Source organism: Anabrus simplex, chromosome 1, assembly GCF_040414725.1.
Source record: "Anabrus simplex isolate iqAnaSimp1 chromosome 1, ASM4041472v1, whole genome shotgun sequence".
Lineage (NCBI taxonomy): Eukaryota > Metazoa > Arthropoda > Insecta > Orthoptera > Tettigoniidae > Anabrus > Anabrus simplex.
In genome coordinates this window covers 955,774,225-955,796,524 of record NC_090265.1, presented here as the reverse complement: position 1 = coordinate 955,796,524, position 22,300 = coordinate 955,774,225, and the positions used below count along the sequence as shown (strand labels likewise).

Here is a 22,300-nt window from a genome sequence, read left to right as displayed (position 1 = left end):
ATATATTTGAGGCGGGCATTCTTATGGACTGGCCCTGTATATTAAAGATCACCGGGCGAGTTGGCCGTGCGGTTAGGAGTGCGCAGCTGTGAGCTCGCATCCGGGAGATAGTGGGTTCGGATCCCACTGTCGGCAGTCCTGAAGATGGTTTTCCGTGGTTTCCCATTTTCACACCAGGCAAATGCTGGGACTGTACCTTAATTAAGTCCACGGCCGCTTCCTTCCCATTCCTAGGCCTTTCCCGTCCCATCGTCGCCGTAAGACCTATCTGTGTCGGTGCGACGTAAAGCAAAATAGCAAAAAAACTAAAATCAATAACAATTTCGCTAAGACCCTTTATGCACTATTCCGCTTAATCGGGCGAGTTGGGCGTGCGGTTAGGAGCACGCAGCTGTGAGCTTGCATCCGGGAGATAGTGGTTTCGAACCCCACTGTCGGCAGCCCTGAAGATGGTTTTCCGTGGTTACCCATTTCCACACCAGATGCATGCTTGGGCTGTACCTTAATTAAGGCCAAGGACGCTTCCTTCCCACTTCTAGGCCTTTCCTACCCCATGGTCGCCATAAGACCTATCTGTGTCGGTGCGACGTACAACAAATCGAAAAAAGAAAAAAAAAGAAAAAACCCCAGTCCGCTCAATACTTCTTTTCCAATCCTTTGAACCTCTTTCCCAAACAGTTCTTGTTTAAATTTTCTTGGTAAATGCACTTTTGCGGATAAATTACATCGGATTAACGTTCCACGTAAGAAGTTCTATATTTTTATTTGTCTTTTTTCTGAGTGGGGTCTAAGTTCCGGTAAGTTGGTTGACTTCCTGAACCGTTGATTGTAATATAGCCTTTCTATCCACAGTAACATTGTCGTCAATAGTTTGAGCTATAGAGCACCGAAACAAAAAGTATGTAGCTAATTCACAATCCAATGCTCCATTCCCAATATCTTGTATTGCCTGACAGTCAGTAGTGAATGCAGCAGCACTGAACTTTCATGTGAGTGATCAGATGCTAAAATGTAAGACAGAACGAAGTTACTACAGTGGCGCAATGTTTGGGAATCAATTCCCCTAAATCGTTTTCCTGTTTACGTCGTACATTTTGCCTGGTTCCTTAAAAAAACGTCTTGAAGAGTTTTGTCGTATTTAGACATTTCTACAGTACAGTTACTATTAAAATAAAATGAAATGGCTTTTAGCGCCGGGAGCCCCAGGGGCTCTGAACTTTGGAGCGTGGGTTGGCAACCACGGGGCCCTTAGCTGAGTCCTGGCATTGCTTCCACTTACTTGTGCCAGGCTTCTCACTTTTACCTATTCTATCCGACCTCTCTTGGTCAACTCTTGTTCTTTTCCGACCCCGACGCTTGCGAGGGCTAGGGAGTCTTTCATTTTACGCCCTTCGTGGCCCTTGTCTTCCTTTGGCCGATAGCTTAATTTTTCGAAGTACCGGACCCCTTCCATTTTTCTCTCTGATTAGTGTTATCTAGAGGATGGTTGCCTACTTGTACTTCCTCTTGAAACAATAATCACCACCACTCACCACCTTAGTGCCGGGAGTGTCCGAGGAAATGTTCGGCTCGCCAGGTGCAGGTCTTTTGATTTGACTTCCGCAGGCGACCTGCGCCTCGTGATGAGGATGAAATGATGATGAAGACGACACATACACCCAGCCCCAGTGCCAGCGAAATTAACCAATGTTGGTTAAAATTCCCGACTCTGCGGGGAATCGATCCCGGGATCCCTGTGACCAAAGGCCAGCACGCTAACCATTTAGCCATGGAGCCGGACACTATTAAAATAGGTGGCCTTAACAGATTTCCACAGCAATTGTTTTATAATGTGGTCCTCTATTCGGCTGTAGAATTCAGCTTAAAGTATTAGAATCTCCTGAAATGGCTAGAGGTAACTCTTGATTGTATATTGTGTTGTTTGTTTCAGGTGTGAAGGCAGCTGCCCGTGTCCCTGGAGGAATTTACACGGACCTGCGTACGGCCAACGTTCTTAACCAGGACCTCTTTTACCGTTATAACGACAAGGAATATCGATGGGTCAGTCTGGACAATTGGACTTACACTCGTTCGTTCGATGGTAAGCAATTGTTTTTAATTACTTTCTTTATGGCATATTAAAAGCTTTGAATCACTCTTACAACTCAGATGTGCACAGCTTGTTGGATGTGAGTGGTCAACATGTAGTTGCGGTGGAATCTTACATTGCTTCCACTTGCTCGAGCTAGATTCCTTAGATTCCACTCAGGCACTCTTCCTGTCTGCCGTCTCTTGGCTATATCTTGTACTATTTTGATTACGACTGTATTATAATTTTTAGTTTCCGTACCTATTATGGATCTCCCTTTCATTCCTTCAGCCGATGACCCCATTCTTCGAGGTAGTTCGCTTGAGATAACAGATATTAAAGCGTAGAACGAAGAACGTCAATGGAAACATTAAAGATAGGCGAGTTATAGTGATGTTAACGGATATTATTATTATTGTTACAATGTAAAGAACGCGACTACTGGAACTGATCAGCAGAATTTGGAGAGATTATAGTGTTAATGAGGTAACTGCGCATCATCATCATCATCATCACCATCATCATCATCATCGTCGTCTTAATTATAATTTCCAAATTTTATCTTGTTTCTCACAGTTAATCCTATTGTGCATTGTTCAGGAAGCCATATTTTCAGATAATTCAAATGTTAAATATTTGATTTTACCTTACAATTACAATTAGACCTCAACTTGAGTATGGTTCCAGTGTATGGGACCCTTACCAGGATTACTTGATTCAGGAACTGGAAAAAATCCAAAGAAAAGCAGCTCGGTTTGTTCTGAGCGATTTCCGACAAAAGAGTACCGTTACAAAAATGTTGCAAAGTTTGGGCTGGGAAGACTTGGTAGAAAGGAGACGAGCTGCTCGACTAAGTGATATGTTCCAAGCTGTCAGTGGAGAGATGGCGTGGGAGGACATCAGTAGACGAATAAGTTTGGATGGTGTCTTTAAAAGTAGGAAAGATCACAATATGAAGATAAATTTGGAATTAAAGAGGACAAATTGGGGCAAATATTCGTTTATAGGAATGGGAGTGAGGGGTTGGAATAACTCACCAAGGGAGATGCTCAATAAATTTCCAATTTCTTTGCAATCATTTAAGAAAAGGCTAGGAAAAAACAGATAGGGAATCTGCCACCTGGGCGACTGCCCTAAATGCAGATCAGTAGTGATTGATTGATTGTTGTATGAGTGCTAGACAGCGTTAAGACAAACTTGCAATAAACGACACCTTGACGTATAACCTGCAAGTTTAAAAGCTCAATTTGTAGGTTCATATCTAAGAAACTGTTTGTTCCAAGGCCACCAAACTTCGCTCACGTTTAAATATCAATTAGGGCATAATAGATGCGTAGTATCAAATATCCTTTTTTCTCTTAGCTGATCAACAGGGTTGCATATATACTACCAACAAATCACATTTCAAATTTGAAATTTCTACCTCAACTTAACGTATACTTTTCACACAAGAGTGGTGGTAGTGGTGATTATTGTTTTAAGGTAAAGTACAATTGGGCAGTGTCCTATGTTAACACTAATCAGAGGGAAATCGTAAAAGAGGTCAAGGAGGAGCAAGGGCGGCGAAGGGCGTGAAAATCAAAGACTCCTTCAATCAGTCACCACTAATATGCATTTAGGGCAGTCGCCCGGGTGACAGATTCCCTATCTGCTTTTTGCCTAGTCTTTTCTTATATAATTGCAAATAATTTGGAAATTTGTTGAACATCTCTCTTGGTAAATTATTCTAATCCCTAACTCTCCTTCCTATAAGCGAATATTTGCCCCAGTTTTTTCACTTGAATTCCAACTTTATCTTCATATTGTGATCTTTCCTACTTTTAAAATAACTAGTAATGACATTACACGCCATCTCTCCACTGACAGCTTGGAACGTACCACTTAGTCAAGTAGCTCGTCTTCTTTCTCCCATGTCTTCCCAACCTAAACTTTGCAACATTTTCGTTTCGGTTCTTGGGCGCCCTCTTGTTCCCTTTCGTTGACACGACACTAATCTCGTATGAAGAAACTTTTCAACGACAACTAACATTGTTGTGTGATTTGGTGCCTCTAAGTAAATCGCTCCTCGTACTGTTTGTTAACGTGAAGCAAGCTCGGCCCATTTTGACGCTCTACTCCGTATGACCGGAAATAATGTTCCACGACAAACACCTCCTCTGCTGTGAGAACCATACTTGGAGAAATCAACCTCACACTGAATTCACAATATGTCCGACTACAGTATTATCTATATATAAAAAATTGGATGTTGCTATGTTTGAAGCTAATAGACTCAAAAACTACTGGACCGATTTCGCTGAAATTTTCACAGTTGGTTCTTATTACATCTGAGAGGGATTAGGAAGGGGTTTGAACGAAATCTGATGGGTAGTTCGGCACTAAGGGGAGAAAAATGAAATAGGGGAAGATAAGCAAACCGCAAGTCAAGTCCGATCAGCGGTTTGCCTACCCAACAGTATGTGAAGATTATAATGTGTTCCTTAAAACTCATTTCTGCTTTTATCAAATAGTATGGGGGCAGGGCACCCCTCCCAGCCCAAGTGGAGAGGATGAAATGTAAAATTAATCGAAAACGACCGATATTAATGTCGTATATGTTGAGGTAAATAAATGTACACAGGCAAGACAACGTCTATCGGGTTTTGCTAGTATACAATAAATAAACAAACTTTGTTGCTAGGGTTGAGCAATAATTTGAGCCGTTCATTTTGCCGCATACCGTACTTAAGTCAACAGGGTGTAACTGAATTGCCGAAAAATGAAATAAAAGAAGCAGATGATAATACCCGGGGCAGTGGCAGAGAAAGTAGCCCAATGAGAAACATTATTACGAACTCAATTTTCCCGAAACAAAGAAACTAAAAATGTGCCTGCTGAACTAAAGGTACCCCTAAACAGAAGGATTTATGGTGGCAGTTCAGGATAATGTCATAGAAACCTGATATTTCAGAAAGTACATCATTAAAAATTGAAACAATAAAGCGTACAAATTGTGCATAGAATGAGAGGATCACTTAGGTTGTACAATAGTCAATTGTAGATCTTGCTCGTTTTGTGCATTCCAGGACATGATAACGGTCATAATGCAGTCCACACAATCCACAAAGACCTGCGATCAGGCTCCTGATAGAATTGCATACCTTATGGTGGTAGTTATGCATCGCCGAAGAAGTAAACTGTCGTGTGGCCTTAAACATGCCAACCGAATGAGCCTCTCATAGAGTGACTAGACTGGCACAAACGGTTAGTTTTATGTGTTACTATCTATAAGCATTAGGTTCTTGAAATCAATCAGCAGACCGAATTGGTGAATAAAATATGCTCCTAGCCTTTGGAGGTTCTGGCAATTAAACACAATTCCTTTCAATTCAATGTTAAGAAATGTGAATCAATGACCTTTACTAGAAAATGACAACCAAAAATCCATTCATAAAACGAGTTGAAGAAAAGAAGGATGTAGGAGTAATATTTATAAGCAAACTTCAGTTCAATATACACTTCAATAACGCCGTAAATAGGGCTTACAGGAACCTAGGATTTCTAATGACAAATATAAACAAATTCAAAAATATCAAAGCCATTATACAGGTATACAATTCACTAGTTAGAACAGTAATAGAATATGCATCTATAGTCTGGAATCCATCATGTAAAACTTATAAAAGATACAGAAAACGTTCAAGCTAAATTTCTAAGGTATCTGTATTTCTGTATCTCTAAAACTAGTGCAAAATATGTTGCATATAGTGACTAATAACAAATTTTGGGATAGATAAGTTGCATACTAGGAGAACATTAACGAGAGTAAAATACCTACATAGAAGGTAAAGCATATAACAGAGAGTTGCCCCACCAAGTAAACCTGTATGCACCGTTTGGAAGTACTGTACTGGAAATAATTTTTCTTTATTAAAAGTTAGTAAGGTGGTCTACCGGGACGGGCGATAATCCTTGCTGACAGGCTACCTTTAACTTTCGCTCGCACGCTGCGCTCCTTTGCCTCATTCAGCTGCACGCAGAAGTTTTGAACACAGGGCAGATAACCCCAGCAAAACACGATGGCTGTTCATTTGTTCGACTCCAGAAGAATTCCGCCACCCACACAGTCAATTAAAAAACAGCGGTCCCACAACAGCAACAACTCAACGGTGCTAACTGGCACCTCGGTATTCCTCACAACACGACAGTTAACACTGATCTAATTCTACTCACAACAGTTGTTCTACACACTGCCTCCACGATGGCCTTAAGTCCACGGTAATCATACTCCCAGTACTCCAAAGCAGTATTCCGCTCCGTACGCGATGTTTCTCTGACTATGGTGGGATGGTGGGGCACAGATCAGCGTTACTACCGATAAGTTCCAGTTACTCACTCCACGTCGGTACACGGTACTCCAAGGCAGTACACACATAGTACTCCGTGCTTCAACATAACGATACCCGGACTCCCGTGCGATACAGACGACAAACAACACTACTGCCGTCAAGCTCCAGTCATTCACTCCACGTCGGCACACATACAGTACTCCAGTCAATACTCCAACATGACGCTCGATACTGACAGAACAACTCCTCATTCACACTCCGGTGGGACACTGGTGACAGCCAGCCCCAGCCCGACGGCCGAACTCAAACACTGACTGATTATTCGCGGTTAGCCCCCTTTTCATAGCTCGGGTAACGAGTACGGGTATACTCGCGATGTGGCTAGAGAGGAACGTTTCTCGTTTCCCGTTCCAGAAAAAGTACGGGGGAACCTGACGACTAGAACAGTACAGGGATAGACCGGCTATGCCCTTCAGGCCGGTTGGGGATATGCTGGTATCTGGGATCCGTTGGCTGTAAAATGTTTGAAGTCCGATGGTTATTTCCCTTATTCTTTTATTGCTGCATGTCGGAAACATCTGCTTCACTATCAACCAGAAACCTTTGCCCTGAATAATGATCCTTAACGAATAAACGATAGTTACAGCGACCTTGAGAAGAATCGCTGTCACCATACGCAGCCGCTACACATTTTTCGGGTGTACATTTTGAACCAAACCTGAAATGGAAGTATTGTAATTTTCTATCAGGCTTGTATCCTTATCTATTGCGACTACTACTACTTTGCGATCTTGTGCGATAATTATTACGATACTTTACTAGCGCCTCTAACTAGCAGATCATATCCATAACTTCATGTAATGAAAGGACTGGAGTGGTGTTCGAAACAGCTGACCTAACCTCATAAAAACTGTTGTTAGACTTAATTTCTCAAACTCTGTCGTCGATATCTGCAAGTTTATCAATGTCACCCATCTATGATACCGGTTTCTTAGATGCTACGGATTTCTTGCTGTAGTTTATAAAGCCACAATATTTTAGAATTTTGTTCGAATTTTCCGCGCCATCAAGACCTTTAATTTTACGCACTAACTGCGTTGGTTTTAAGTCACCCAGTTCGATCTCACTAACCACTCTTCACTCTCTTTGTAAATTGTTAAAAGTCGTCTTACCGGGCGAGTTGGCCGTGCGCGTAGAGGCGCGCGGCTGTGAGCTTGCATCCGGGAGATAGTAGGTTCGAATCCCACTATCGGCAGCCCTGAAAATGGTTTTCCGTGGTTTCCCATTTTCACACCAGGCAAATGCTGGGGCTGTACCTTAATTAAGGCCACGGCCGCTTCCTTCCAACTCCTAGGCCTTTCCTATCCCATCGTCGCCATAAGACCTATCTGTGTCGGTGCGACGTAAAGCCCCTAGCAAAAAAAAAAGTCGTCTTTTCGCAATACCGTAATTATTAGGCGCACTTAATGTCATAAAGTTCCAGATGTTTTCGACTATTTAAGGTCAAGTTGAGCCGTGAGATAGTTAAATTTTGTAGTCTCATTAGTGGTTTCTGCCAGGTTAAATTGCGCTTCGACTTGGTAAAACTACATTTCGGATTTCTCCACACAGAATGGAGGCAGTTTCACTCTCACCTTTTCGACTGACTGTTTGGCCTTTTCATTGTTCTTGTGTTGTGTGTCCGGAAACATGCCTAAATTCTTGAAGATCACCTCGACGGTCACCAATACGTAAGTTATGTTGTATCAGAGGAATAAAACCATAAGGCCTATATTTTATATACTTACTTTTAAGAAAACAACTTTCAGACCACACTTATTCTTTGCTGTAACCATACACATGTGACATGCTTCTTACAACAACGTCTTCATTTCCCTGGCCTTATTAACTGCGAGAATAACACTGATTTTTACAAGGTACAGTACTGTATATACAGTACATCTCGAATACCACTTTTGTGGTCGTCAATGTTAGTGGACCCTACAACAACATAACTAAAATAATCCGCCGATAACTGTATAAACAATGTGAACTAGCTTCAGAAATGCACAGCCACATTGCAAATTAAAGCTGAAAATCAAGGAAATAATAATAATAATAATAATAATAATAATAATAATAATAATAATAATAATAATAATAATAATAATAATAATAATAATAATAATAAATGAGTGGGGGCGATGACCTTCGATGGTAGGCCCTTTTAACAACAATCATCATCATCATCATCATCATCATCATCATCATCAATAATAAATGATTTAAGCCCACTAGAGACAGTTTATGACTAGTTATTTGTGGATGTTCGCTTTCGTTCCCAATACATCTTAAGCCCTGCTGTTAGTTTTTCCTTTCTTCCCTGTGAAAGAGGTTTGCGTGGTTTAACAACCTTTGGTAGAGGAGACGACGAATTTACCAATTTACAAAATTTAGGGCGGTCTGAGACATCAGTATCAGGAATCCCAGCGGAAGCTAAGTCTCCTTTTACTTCATTTAGCCACTTGCTTCTTGTCTTGTAGCTTTTGATGAGTGAGAAGATCCTCTTCGTAAGACTGCCGTTGACCGGGCGAGTTGGCCGTGCGCGTAGAGGCGCGCGGCTGTGAGCTTGCATCCGGGAGATAGTAGGTTCGAATCCCACTATCGGCAGCCCTGAAAATGGTTTTCCGTGGTTTCCCGTTTTCACACCAGGCAAATGCTGGGGCTGTACCTTAATTAAGGCCACGGCCGCTTCCTTCCAACTCCTAGGCCTTTCCTATCCCATCGTCGCCATAAGACCTATCTGTGTCGGCGCGACGTAAAGCCCTTAGCAAAAAAAAAGACTGCCGTTGTCCAATCTCAGTAAGTGCCGGTAAAACTTCAGCCGCCTACGTCGCTTGCTAGTGTTAGCCGTTTTCAGTTGTCGTCCAGGTCGTCCATGGTGCCTTTCCTATTCATCAGCAAGGTCTCCGCAGCATATGAGAACTGTGGTCTGACAACAGTTTTGTAATGTCATACTTTGGCGTTCTTCGAAATGCACTTTTTGTTGTAACGATTTTGCGACAGTTGGTATGCTGCGTTGAGTTTGCCACATCTATCTAAGATGGAGGTTTGGTCTGTACCATTAGGGTCGACCCATTTGCCGAGATACCGGGATCGATTAACTTTTCCAATCCTTCCATAAATTGTCGTCAAAGGGGCTTTCCCGGGCTTACTCGCGAAGTACTTGGTCTTTTCGTATGATATTTGTAGTCCTATGGGTGGATTAATAATAATAATAATAATAATAATAATAATAATAATAATAATAATAATAGTAATAATAATAAAATGGCCTCAGCTACTGTGGATAAGCATCTTCATTTGACCCTATCTAGGCTGCCTACGCGTCAGTTTTGAGGTTCCTTTTTATTCTACCAGACGGCAGAGGAAACTGAATCTGTCTTAGGCGATCTATGGCTGAGTTTTAATTGATTTTATCGGATAAACACCAAATGTGTCACTAGAGATGCTTTACATGTCGACGTTGTATGACATGGAGTGTCACTCTTGCTTTGAATCCGCGATCTTGGGATCCGGAGACCGACACTCTACCATTGATCCACAGAGCGAGCTGAAAATCAAAGCTATAGGTTATAGTAGAACTTACTCCTCTGTCATCACTAATACGTTAATAGCTGTTAACAGTAGCAGCTCGTGGCTCAATTATTATTATTATTATTATTATTATTACATTGTTATAATTATGTTACTATTATTATTAATGTAGTTTTTGTTTCTTCTACTGTTGTATATACACCCATATTAAACCTTGTTATTACATTTTTATTGTCTGTATCAGTACAGTTAAGCATGCTTGATTCTAATGCACCGGGCGAGTTGGCCGTGCGGTTAGGGGCGTGCAGCTATGAGTTTGCATTCGGGAGATAGTGGGTTCGAACCCCACTGTCGGCGGCCCTGAAGATTGTTTTCCGTGGTTTCCCATATTCACACCAGGCAAATGCTGGGGCTGTACCTTAATTAAGGCCACGGCCGCTTCCTTCCTAGTCCTAGCCCTTTCCTATCCCATCGTCGTCATAAGACCTCTCCGTGTCGGTGTGACGTAAAGCAAGTAGCTAAACAAAATGCATGCTAATAATAAAATACTTTAAAAGTGAGGGCCTACCTCATTTATAAAGGAACTGCGCTCGTCAATTCTTCTGCGGTGCAAACTATTCACTGTTCTAAACGCTACGTACTAATCACTGTTGAACAAAAACTATTCAGAACTTATGCTCTCCACTCCGCAACTGCTAAAAGCGAACTGTAAACTACAAGTCGAAACGTGCTGAAAGCTTCACTCGGTGAATGATCACCAGAACATGTTTCATGAGTTCAGAAGAAAGTGAGTTTGCAATAACATCGCTATAACACCCGCCACTACAGCTTCGTCTACATTGTCCTTTTTTTTTTATTGCGGGCATGTCAAAGCTAGCCCCTAGCTTGATATTTTAAAGTGCATTGGAACTTTCACTCCCTCAAAGGTTCACTGACCTTCAAAACAGAAACCAATACTCACTGTGAGGACTGACAGCGAATTAGCCCCTGTGTCAGCATGGACGTACAAAACATACCTTCTTTTTCTAATATCATATCATTAATTACTTCTAGAGAGTGGTACTCTGATATAAATTTGGCCTCATTAAAATTATTTAAAATATAAATAATAATATAACATTTCCAAACTCTCATGTCCGACAATCTGGTGGGTCTAAACCCCTTTAGCCTTTAATGACCCTGGCGGTTAAGAAACTGGACCTCATTGTCATAGATAAACTGCCCAAGATCACATGTAGGCCTATCATTCACACAACATGAAAACCAAGATCCAAATAAAATCTGGCAAATACATGAACCTAGCAACAGATATAAAACGTATCCAGAAACAGCAAGCACTTAGTTATTTCAATAGTGATCTGAGAATCTAGAGCCGTACTATAAGGAAAATAAAAAGTGTAACGATTCCATCTCGATCATATGTTAAAGCCCAAGGCGCTGCAGTCGCTACCAGTCGAAACTTGACGTGTTATTTATGGTACTTAATACGGCAGTCGGCTAGTACTTATTGCTCAGTTTGTTACATGCTTGGCGTTTTTTCAGGTTTTCTTAATCCGGGTCGTTATTCATGGTACTTAATACGGCAGTCCGCTTGTAATTATTGCTCAGTTTGTTACGTGCATGGCATTTTTTCAGGTTTTCTTCATCCCGGTCGTTATTCATGGTTCTTAATACAAGTGGCGACTGATGCTATCTGAAGCTGGATGTTGCACCAACATTTTCAGTGTCACATTTTTATAGCTTAACAAGAAACTCTATTACCGTTATTATCGTTAAGTAATGAACTACATTCCTACTAAAACTGTAATATATCTGGCAATTTTAGTCACTCTTAATAATAATGTTATTGGCTTTACGTCCCACTAACGACTTTTTACGGTTTTTGGAGACGCCGAGGTTCCGGAGTTCTTTTACATACCAGTAAATCTACTGACACGTGGCTGACGTATTTGAGCACCTTAAAATACCACCGGACTGGGCCAGGATCGAACCTGCCACGTTGGGGTCAGAAGGCTAGCGCCTAAACCGCCTGTGCCACTCACCCTGGCACAGTTACTTTTGCCTCACTTGAATTGAAAATTTGCCGTCCTGTTTTTCATTGAAGCAAGATTTTGGCAATATTGTAGGTGGTCTGGTATGGCGCGGTAAAGATATTACCCGGCAAGTTGGCCGTGCGGCGAGGGTCGCGTACCTGTGAGCTTGCATTCGGGGTATAGTGGGTTCGAACACCACCGTCGGAAGCCCTGAAGATGGTTCTCCGCATTTCCACACCAGTCAAATGCTGTGGCTGTGGCTTAATAAAGCCACTGTCACTTCATTCCAACTCCTAGCCCTTTCCTATCCCATCGTTACCGTAAGACCTATCTGCGTCATTGCAACGTAAATAAATTTGTAAATTTAAAAATGGAAATGAATTACCTTTGCGAGAGGAGAGAAAGTAGGAATGAAGTAATCTCCGCAGAGTGGCGCAATCTGACGGGAACATTTGGAACTGTTTCTCGATAGCGGACTTGCTAGTCTCGTGCAACTCCCTGAGACCAATACTGGCGAGTATGCTACCTGATACTATGTAGGCTCCGGCTGGTCCCTGCTGAGGTACATTGCGCCGCGCTGTCCGCTAGGGAGTTGCCGTACGAAAAGCAAACCCCCTGAGTTTGATTCGAAGCCAGCAGCGTTTGTTGGTCCGTTACGAAGCATTAGTACAGGGAACGACTGAAGAAAGTTGATTTTAACGTGTTTTCGAACACCTATTAGTTTTATTAAGTTAAAATATTAGAAGAAAAGACGACGAATGAAGTGTAAATTTATTGGGAGTTTCGGAACCCTGCAACAATACCACACACCGCCCCTGCTTAATACGGCAGTCCGCTTGTAATTATTGCTCAGTTTGTTAGGTGCGTGACATTTCATCATGTTTTCTTCATCTAGGTCGTTATTCATGGTGCTTAATACGGCAGTCAGATTGTAATTATTGCTCCGTTTATTAGGTGCGTGACATTTCATCAAGTTTTCTTAATCTAGGTCGTTATTCATGGTGCTTAATACGGCAGTCAGCTTGTAATTACTGTTCAGTTTATTACGTGCGTGACATTTCTTCACGTTTTCTTAATCCGGGTCTTTCATGGTACTTAATACGGCAGTCAGATTGTAATTATTGCTCCGTTTATTAGGTGCGTGACATTTCACCATGTTTTCTTAATCTAGGTCGTTATTCATGGTGCTTAATACGGCAGTCAGCTTGTAATTACTGCTCATTTTATTACGTGCGTGACATTTCTTCATGTTTTCTTAATCCGGGTTCTTTTTAAGTATACTACCGTCCGTATAGAAACGTATGGTGTGGAATACGCGGTTAAAATAAACGTGTAAAAATGCCTTCATATTGCTATGTTCCAGGTTGCAAGTAAGGTTACGTCCGCAATTCTAATTAAAAAGTACTTTTTTCTCGCCACCAGAAGATGAGGTTTTATCCGCAAATTGGTCGAAAGCTATCCCACGCCAAGATTTTCCTTTAAGCAGCAAAAGTTTTATTTGTGGCCGATATTTTGCAAATTAACTTTTTCAGAAATATAACTACTTCACTGTTAGCGTTGAGGTTGTAGAAGTGCCAAGACAGCGATGGAAAAGGGACTTCTCAGCAGTGCCACACATATTACCCTATCTTCCAAAGTATATATCATGGAACATTCCAATGAAAAGGTTTTCATGTGATAGGGTATTCCAGAAAGATATTTCAAGTGCTACACTTCCCTTTCCATGTGTTTGCCATTCATCACTACAGGACTCGCGCGATAAATCAGCTGAAATCAGTAAAAATTACACAGTTGTATTTTTGACAAGGAAATATTTCTAAAAAGAAAAGTCAACATTTTGAGTGATAAATTCAAGAATGAAAAGAGGAAGAATGCTGAGCTTGCTACGGAACTCCAGGAGATGAAATTCTTCACAGCACAGGTTAACACTGACAAACTCGGCAGGAAACAAAAGTGATAGTGGATGATTTTATTAAGAAAAGCAATTGTAAAACATGTAAAAGGGATGCGCTATGATATTAAATTGTTATTGGAAGCTCTTCTGCTAAAAATAAAGTCTCCGGAATGATATAAACACTGCAGACAAGACGAACTTCTTCTCTTACCATCACCATCTTATCTTCGGAGCTTGTTGAAAGGCCTTACCTACTCTTATGGCATTAACATGCATTCAGTGAATGCCATAACTAAAACATTTGAGAGTGCTGATGGCAATGACAACAATACGTTAGCTTTCCTGATATTCGATGAGGTTAAATTGAAAGAGAAAATTTGATTCAATGGCACTTCTTTGAAAATTGATGGATAGGCCTATGTAGATTTGACACACACACACAACTAACTGTGCATTATCCCTTTGCATTTGCATAATAATATCTCATCTATGTCTTTCGATAATTGCCCTAGAGGTGTTGAAATCCGTGTCAATGCTCTTTTATATCTTTTCATTTTCATGACTTTATTTCATGAGATTTGTTCTTGTTCATATACAAGTTAAAAGTTTGTTTCTGCATAATACAATCCTAGTGTTTGTGTTTGTTCCACTCCTGCAATACTGGTTTCTTCCTATCGCAGTGTATGCAAGCAAAAATTCTACCCCTGGTGATATACTCTAAGACAATTATCCAGATAATTGTTTAGTTGTGAAGTTGTTAGATTTGTGTGCGATGGAAGTCAGCATAATAAGAAAAGCTTGGCTGAATCTTGGAATTCGTGATAAAACAAACAAGTTTGCTGCTAGTATTCCAAATCCTGTACGTCCTGTAAGAGCACTCTGGGCATTTTGTGAGGTAGTACATGTACTTAAAATGCTACTCAAACGAACCAAGAGAAAGTACATTTTTGACTTTAAACGGACTGAGAGAGTAGAAAAATACGTCCAACCACCCTTCGGAAGAACTGTTGACAGTACTTTCTCATGTAGAGAAAACAGTAGTGTACTAGAAACTTTATAGGGGTTGGGGAGGGGTACACATTTCTGGGTTGCCTAGAGGAAGGCTTGCGTTGCACCTGTACGCATGCCACATGGCTACCTAACTAATATTTCCATAAGCGACGTCGAGAAATCAGCATCAAACACAAGCACACCGTGAGTTCCAGCCGGTGTCACCGTATGGTGCCGGCCCCGTGGTTTAGGGGTAGCGTGCCTGCCTCTTACCCGGAGGCCCCGGGTTCGATTCCCGGCCAGGTCAGGGATTTTTACCTGGACCTGAGGGCTGGTTCGATGTCCACTCACCCTACGTGATTAGAATTGAGGAGATATCTGACGGTGAGATAGCGGCCCCGGTCTAGAAAGCCAAGAAGGTCGAGAGGATTCGTAGCGCTGACCACACGACACCTCGTAATCTGCAGGCCTTCGGGCTGAGCAGCGGTCGCTTAGTAGGCCAAGTCCCTTCAAGGGCTGTAGTGCCATGGGGTTTGGTTTGGTTTGGTCACCGTATGGTGCGAACCTCAGCTTAGAGGTCCGTGGTCAAATCCCTCCCTTGGCTAAGTTCTTTTTATAAGATTTGGTGCTCTCAAGCCGGTGTTAAGCCACGTGCAGATTTAGCAACACCGCCTCTCAACGCCCATTTGAAGCGATCTGATTGGCTAACCTCAGTAGCTGATAAAACTACGACACGAGATACAATTTTTTTTCAAGTGATTTACCTTCTAACGATCATTTACCCGTTTCACGTAACGGACCACCCTGCATATCACGTGTATCATTAGGCCTACATCTCGTTAACTCCTGCGATGAGCTTGACGTCAGAAAGGGCATCCGGTCGTAAAACTCGCTACGACCGAGCGAGTGGCTGCAGGATTTGAGTCAAGTAGCTGTCAGCTTGCATTCGGAAGATAGGGGGTTCGAAACCCACTGTCGGCAGCACTGAAGATGGTTTTCCATGGTTTCCTATTTTCACACGAGGCAAATGCTGGGGGCTGTACATTAATTAAGGCCACGGCCGCTTCCTTCCCACTCCTAGCCCTTTCCTGTACCATCGACGCTATAAGACCTATCTGTGTCTCTGCGACGTAAAGCAAAATGTAAGAAAAAGTATTTTTAATATCATTGTTTTTTACATCCCACTAACTACTTCTTCTGTCCGACTCGTTGGCTGAATGGTCAGCGTACTGGCCTTCGGTTCAGAGGGTCCCGGGTTCGATTCCCGGCTGGGCCGGGGATTTTAACCTTCATTGGTTAATTCCAGTGGCCCGGGGGCTGGGTGTTTGTGCTGTCCCCAACATCACTGCAACTCACACACCACACATAACACAATCCTCCACCACAATAACACGCAGTTACCTACACATGGCAGATGCCGCCCACCCTCATCGGAGGGTCTGCCTTACAAGGGCTGCACTCGGCTAGAAATAGCCACACGAAAATATATATTAATATATACTACTTCTTCTGTTTTCGGAGACGTCCAAGTGCTTGAATTTTGTCCAGTAGGAGTTCGTTTACGTGCCAGTAAATTTACCGACACGAGGCTGACGTACTTGAGCACCTTCAAATATCACCGGACTGAGCCACGGTCAAACCTGCCAAGTTGGGCTCAGAAGGCCAGCGCTCTGCCGTCTGAGCTACTCAGACCGAAAAAATACAACACTCGCTACGAAGATTCATCTCGCTTCAGACCCGACCCCTAGAGAAATACATAAGACCATTAGACCACAAGCATCACACGAGGAGAAGTTATCGCCGCCATCTTGTGGTAGATAGAAAAGACAATCGTGGCTTGGAAAAATACAATACTTTAACGCCCTTTTGCCAAATATTCTGTGACTTAAGATAGCCTACTTATGAATAAGAACATCATCATCATTATCAACAACAACAACAACAACAATAATAATAACAATAACAATAATAATAATAATAATAATAATACCGGGCGAGTTGGCCGTGCGCGTAGAGGCGTGCGGCTGTGAGCTTGCATCCGGGAGATAGTAGGTTCGAATCCCACTATCGGCAGCCCTGAAGATGGTTTTCCGTGGTTTCCCATTTTCACACCAGGCAAATGCTGGGGCTGTACCTTAATTAAGGCCACGCCCGCTTCCTTCCAACTCCTAGGCCTTTCCTATCCCATCGTCGCCATAAGACCTATCTGTGTCGGTGCGACGTAAAGCCCCTAGCAAAAAAAATAATAATAATGTTCTGGACCGTCGTCAAAATGTGCGGACCGCGCTGGACCTGGCCGGGTAATGACTATGAATGCAGTCCGGCCGCGAGTTCACTACTGCCAAGACACCCAAGACGACACCACGCCGGATCTCCTCAAGGATTTGATCCTTATTAAAGATGCGTATAGGAAAAGATGGCAAATATTTAGGGATCCAACTGACCGGGCGGAATACCTGGAGCTATTCCGGGAAGTACAAAATCGATTGCTGGAAAGAAATATTGAAAAAAAGGGAGGAGTTTTGCCGTCAGATCGCGAATTTTGGCGGTTTATATATAAAATATTAAGCATTCAGTTATAAATGTCCAGTGGCGAAGCTATTTGTTAATTAATGGGTAGGCAGGAAATCTTACCTTAAAGTTTATTGTAGAGTAGTTCCAAACATCGAGTTTTCTTGGTTGCAAAATGATCCATCACACGGTCCTTTAATACTTGATCACTCATCAGTTCCTTCACAAGCATTTTCTCTATAGAAATTCATAGAATTACACAAGTATGTTTTTATCCTCTTCAGAGTGCTCATACTCCTTTTAGAGGAAGCCATGGTCACAATAAATTTTAATATTAAACGAATCATTTTTGACACTTCCACATACACTGGTTCGAGGTCATTGAGGACAATATAATGCAAAATTTTTGAGGGGACAAATGTTTTTCTATCGGAATAAATGTTAATCAATTCATTTTCCGACTGAGCTCGATAGCTGCAGTCGCTTAAGTGTGGCCAGTATCCAGTATTCGGAAGATGGTGGGTTTGAGCCCCACTGTCGGACTCCCTGAGGATGGTGCTCCGTGGTTTCCCATTTTCACACCAGGCAAATGCTGGGGCTTTGCCTTAAATAAGGCTACGGCCGCTTCCTTTCCACTTCCAGCCGTTTCCTGTCCCATCGTCGCCATAAGACCTATCTGTGTCGGTGCGACGTAAAGCAACTTGGAAAAAAAAAAAAAAAAAAAAAAAAAAAAAAACCCTTTCCAATCTTTCGATATTAAGAAAAAGGGGTAAATGTTCATAAGACAGTTCAGGGAAGCTCTCCTTGTAAACTATGAACAAAGTTGGATCCACCAACTCAACAAACTGGATGCTGTTTTGTATTTATGTCGCACCGACAGAGAAAATAAATGAATTGGGTCTTCTTGAGTGTGGCAAGCAACCCAACAGCTGAATTTTACGACTCACTATCCCAACCCTCATTATTCTCTGCAATGTCTTCAAAAACCTGTCTTAGATCATCATAGTGTGAAAATACTGTGTGGACTTCTCTGGAATGAAAGCTCCAACGGGTAGCGATTGCTTGTGGAAGTCTGAATCGTTTGGATTCCAGAAGACGAGCTCTTTTTGAGGATCTACTAAAAATGAATGAAATGCTGTCAGATTATGAATGAAGAGCCTGACTGATTTTATTGTTTTGGAGCAATGGAGAAGAACAAGGTTTAACTTGTGGTAATAACAGTGTAGAAATATTGCCCTTGGACAGACTTGCTGACGTAATGCAGAACACCCCCATGCCTTCCTGCCATTGTGGAGCACCAACCTATGTTTGGCATACGACTTTATCAATTACTTCCCACTTTCGCAGAATATCGACAATTAATTCTGATAAGCCTGATGCAGTCTATCAATCAAACATCATAAAAGCCTATGAATCTTTCTGTGGGACCCTGTTTTGAGCAGAACCGGAATGTTACACTAACTTGAGATCTGTTTGATACATCTAAGGTCTCATCTACCTGAATACCAATGAAATAACAAGAATCTAACTCTGCTTTGATTGTCTCCTGAATTATGACGGTTACAGACTCAATGAATTAATTCTGTATTTCGCTTCATGTGCCTTTAAAGCCCGATGTGGACTGGAGATGATCTCGAATGTACTGTTCCTGCTTTGAAAGGAGATCTAACAACTCTAGGTGATTGCCCCTGTTGATCGAGTATTCCCCTTCAAAATGACCTCGAAATCCAAGCTCCTGTTTTCCAAGAAAGCACACAATGTCAACAAGTCTCTCAACAACAAGCCTATTTTGTTTCACGGCTTGAATTCTTGCACCTTCAGATAAAGAATGTTCTGTCCTCCCGCACCCCAGTAAACGGAATCTCTCTTCATTCTGAATATGTTTATTTTACTTTTGATGCTTCTCTGCTTTTCTAAGAAAGTTTTTTTGTAACAATTACCCCATTTAAAGTCCATTCCTGTTCACCACCAAGCAAAACACACGTATGACAAAAAAACTTCTTGCTTTCAGAACAGGCTGTTGACCACGAATATCGTGTATACCAAGAAAATTGAAATTTTCTCTCTACTTTACCGTCAAAATACTCAATACCAAATTAGGCATACATCATTTGTTTTTAGCTTCACATTTCTCTTCGTAAGTCCAAGATGAGAACAGTTTACGTTTTAAAGAGTTCAAAAGACTCATTATTTCAACGCAATTTTCAACCGGACGATGTCAGTCTCGTTTTACACAACTAACAGTCCAATAATGCCCAGGATTGCCCAGTAATTCAAAAGAAAACCACGCACTTAACAATAGGGTATTTCATTGTCATCTTCGCGCGGGGAGTTACTACGCTCTCAAATAGCACAGGAGGCTTGCCTTTCTAGGATCTAGACCTTGCTGTGAGTGGAGTGCGGGCAGTAAACCTATCTTTCCTCCACCACCCTGCGCCGTTCACTAAGCTGACGGAAGGAAAACAAAACAAAAAGTCCTGGGTGAGACAAGTTACAGACTGCCTCCCTGTCAGAACAAGTAGTCTGCTGTCACCATCTAGCGGGGCGATCAGTGAAGCACATCATCTGCTGTCATCATGTAACACAAATCAAAAAGAGATTATTGTTGATTTAACACAGTAAGAGCAGATACATTTGTTAAGATATTTACTGCATGTTTAATTGTATTTCTTAGGGTAGGCATTGCCTCAAATGGCTCCAAGTAGTTTCGCCGCTGTAAATGTCATTACAATACGGGTATCTTGCTAGTTTAATAATGTGATTGGTTTTTATCCTTTTTCTCTATTCTTATTGTTGTGTCCTTGTACTCCCATAATCACCGAATTGTCGATAAACATATTAATTCTATTGTTAATATTCTTTATTTTACAGCATTCTATTAATGGTCTCTTGCTATTACACTCTTTCGTCCTTTACTTTTCCGACTACCTGCTTGTTAATTAATTGATATGACTCACCGTTTGTTCGCAGTGGACGATGCCCTATTGCAACACCGAAATATTCAGCTAGTGTTCCACGGTCTGGACACCGTAGCTCAGGTGATCCTGAACAATGTGTCCCTCGGCTTCACCGACAACATGTTCCGCCGTTATGTGTTCCCGGTACGTGAACATCTCGTGGCTGGAGCTAACCAACTGAAAGTGATCTTCCAGTCTCCGATCCTAGCAGCGCTCCGGCGTTACGAGAGGCAAGCTCAGGACTATGTGGTGCCTCCGGAATGTGTTCCTGACGTGCAGAATGGAGAATGTCACGTCAACCACCTCCGTAAGATGCAAGCATCATTCTCGTGGGACTGGGGCCCCGCCTTCCCTTCTGTGGGCATCTGGTACGTATAGATACATAAACAAAGCCATCAGTGTGGCACTGTAGGATAGGAAGTATTTCCGCTGACAACTAGTTATTTCCTACTGTCACACGCAACTTTTGGTGTGTGTGCTATGCAGGATAGATTAAGTGAAGTGTAATTTTTGTTGTTGTTCTTGTTGAAAGAAATCAAGTAAATCAGAATTTTAAAATTTAAATCAGATTGATTGAATGCAACTTTTTACTTACCAGTGATTTTTTGATTACCATTTATTTCAAATTAAACTGTTCAATAGATCCTACATGTTTTTTTGATAACCGTTCAACAGATTAGCTTATTTACTCCACATTTGAACGACTCTCTGTGGTTATGCTGACACCTAATTTATGATTATAATTTGCCATTAAATACGGTTTATTATTACTAATATTAATTTAATTACAACACATTAACCAAAACTTTAAATATTTTAATTGATGATGGGCACCAGCTACTAACAAAAGTAACTATTAAATAGAGCATGACTCTTGATTTCTCTAAGGTGTGAGGTAATAAACTTATTTACCACGGAATAGGTTTTGGCACAGGATATTGTCGTATGATTTCCACCTTGAATTTGGGATTACTTACTTTACTGTATGAATTAAACAATTCACTGCATTTGATAATAAACAAATTATATTCTTCGAAATTTAAATTAAAGATCGTGAGGTTTGCAGAAGTTACAATATAAACGACTCTGACACGTAAATAAAATGAAGCTCTAGGCGTTGAATTTAAGTTGCACTTGACTGGACATTTGCTATCTTCTTGCCGTATCCCGCACTGGTTCTCATTATTTTGGACGACTTCACAGCTGCTCGGACTTGCTTCTTGGAACTGCCATTTGCCACCTCTGTTGCTACTTAGGTCAGAGCCGTTTTCTTGTTAGTGACTTACTTTCACCAATGAAATATCTCCCGTCAATATAGCCTGTATATGTATGCATACTGGTCTTTAAATTAAATTATCTTGTTGCATACTAGAATATCAGCTTCCAGATACAAGACTCAGTATTCACTACTCACAGAATACAACAAAGGCGTAAGAATTCACCACTTGTAGAAAAGACCCAAGATGTCTACCCTAAGAATTCACCCCTCACAGAGTAGATCCGATACATCGTGCCTCAGATGGTTAAGGCGCTGGCCTTCCGACCCCAACTCGGCAGGTTCGATTCTGGCTCAGTCCAGTGGTATTTGAAGGTGGTCAAATACGTCAGCCTTGTGTCGGTAGATTTACTGGCCCGTAAGAGAACTCCTGCGGAACAAAATTCCAGCACCTCGGCGTCTCCTAAAACCGTTAAACGTAGTTAGTGGGACGTAAAACAATAACGTTATCACTATCATTACATCAGACTTCACCACTCGCGGAGTACACCCCAGACATCAGATGGCACTGTGGAAGATTTTTCCCTATATTAATAGCTTAACCACGGTCCGACTCGTTGGCTGAACGGTCAGCGTACTGGCCTTCGGTTCAGAGGGTCCCGGGTTCGATTCCCGGCCGGGTCGGGGATTTTAATCGTCTCTGATTAATTCTTCTAGCCCGGGGACT

The 22,300-nt window shown here is 41.8% G+C and overlaps 1 protein-coding gene across 1 annotated transcript in view; it reads left to right on the top strand.

Moving 5' to 3' along the window:
- beta-Man (beta-mannosidase) overlaps positions 1-22,300 on the top strand; it is a 101,616-nt gene that overhangs the window by 11,838 nt on the left and 67,478 nt on the right. Inside the window, exons 2-3 of the mRNA XM_068228033.1 lie at positions 1,931-2,080; positions 20,371-20,725. Coding sequence (XP_068084134.1) covers positions 1,931-2,080; positions 20,371-20,725 — 505 coding nt within the window. The remainder of the gene's footprint in view (positions 1-1,930; positions 2,081-20,370; positions 20,726-22,300) is intronic.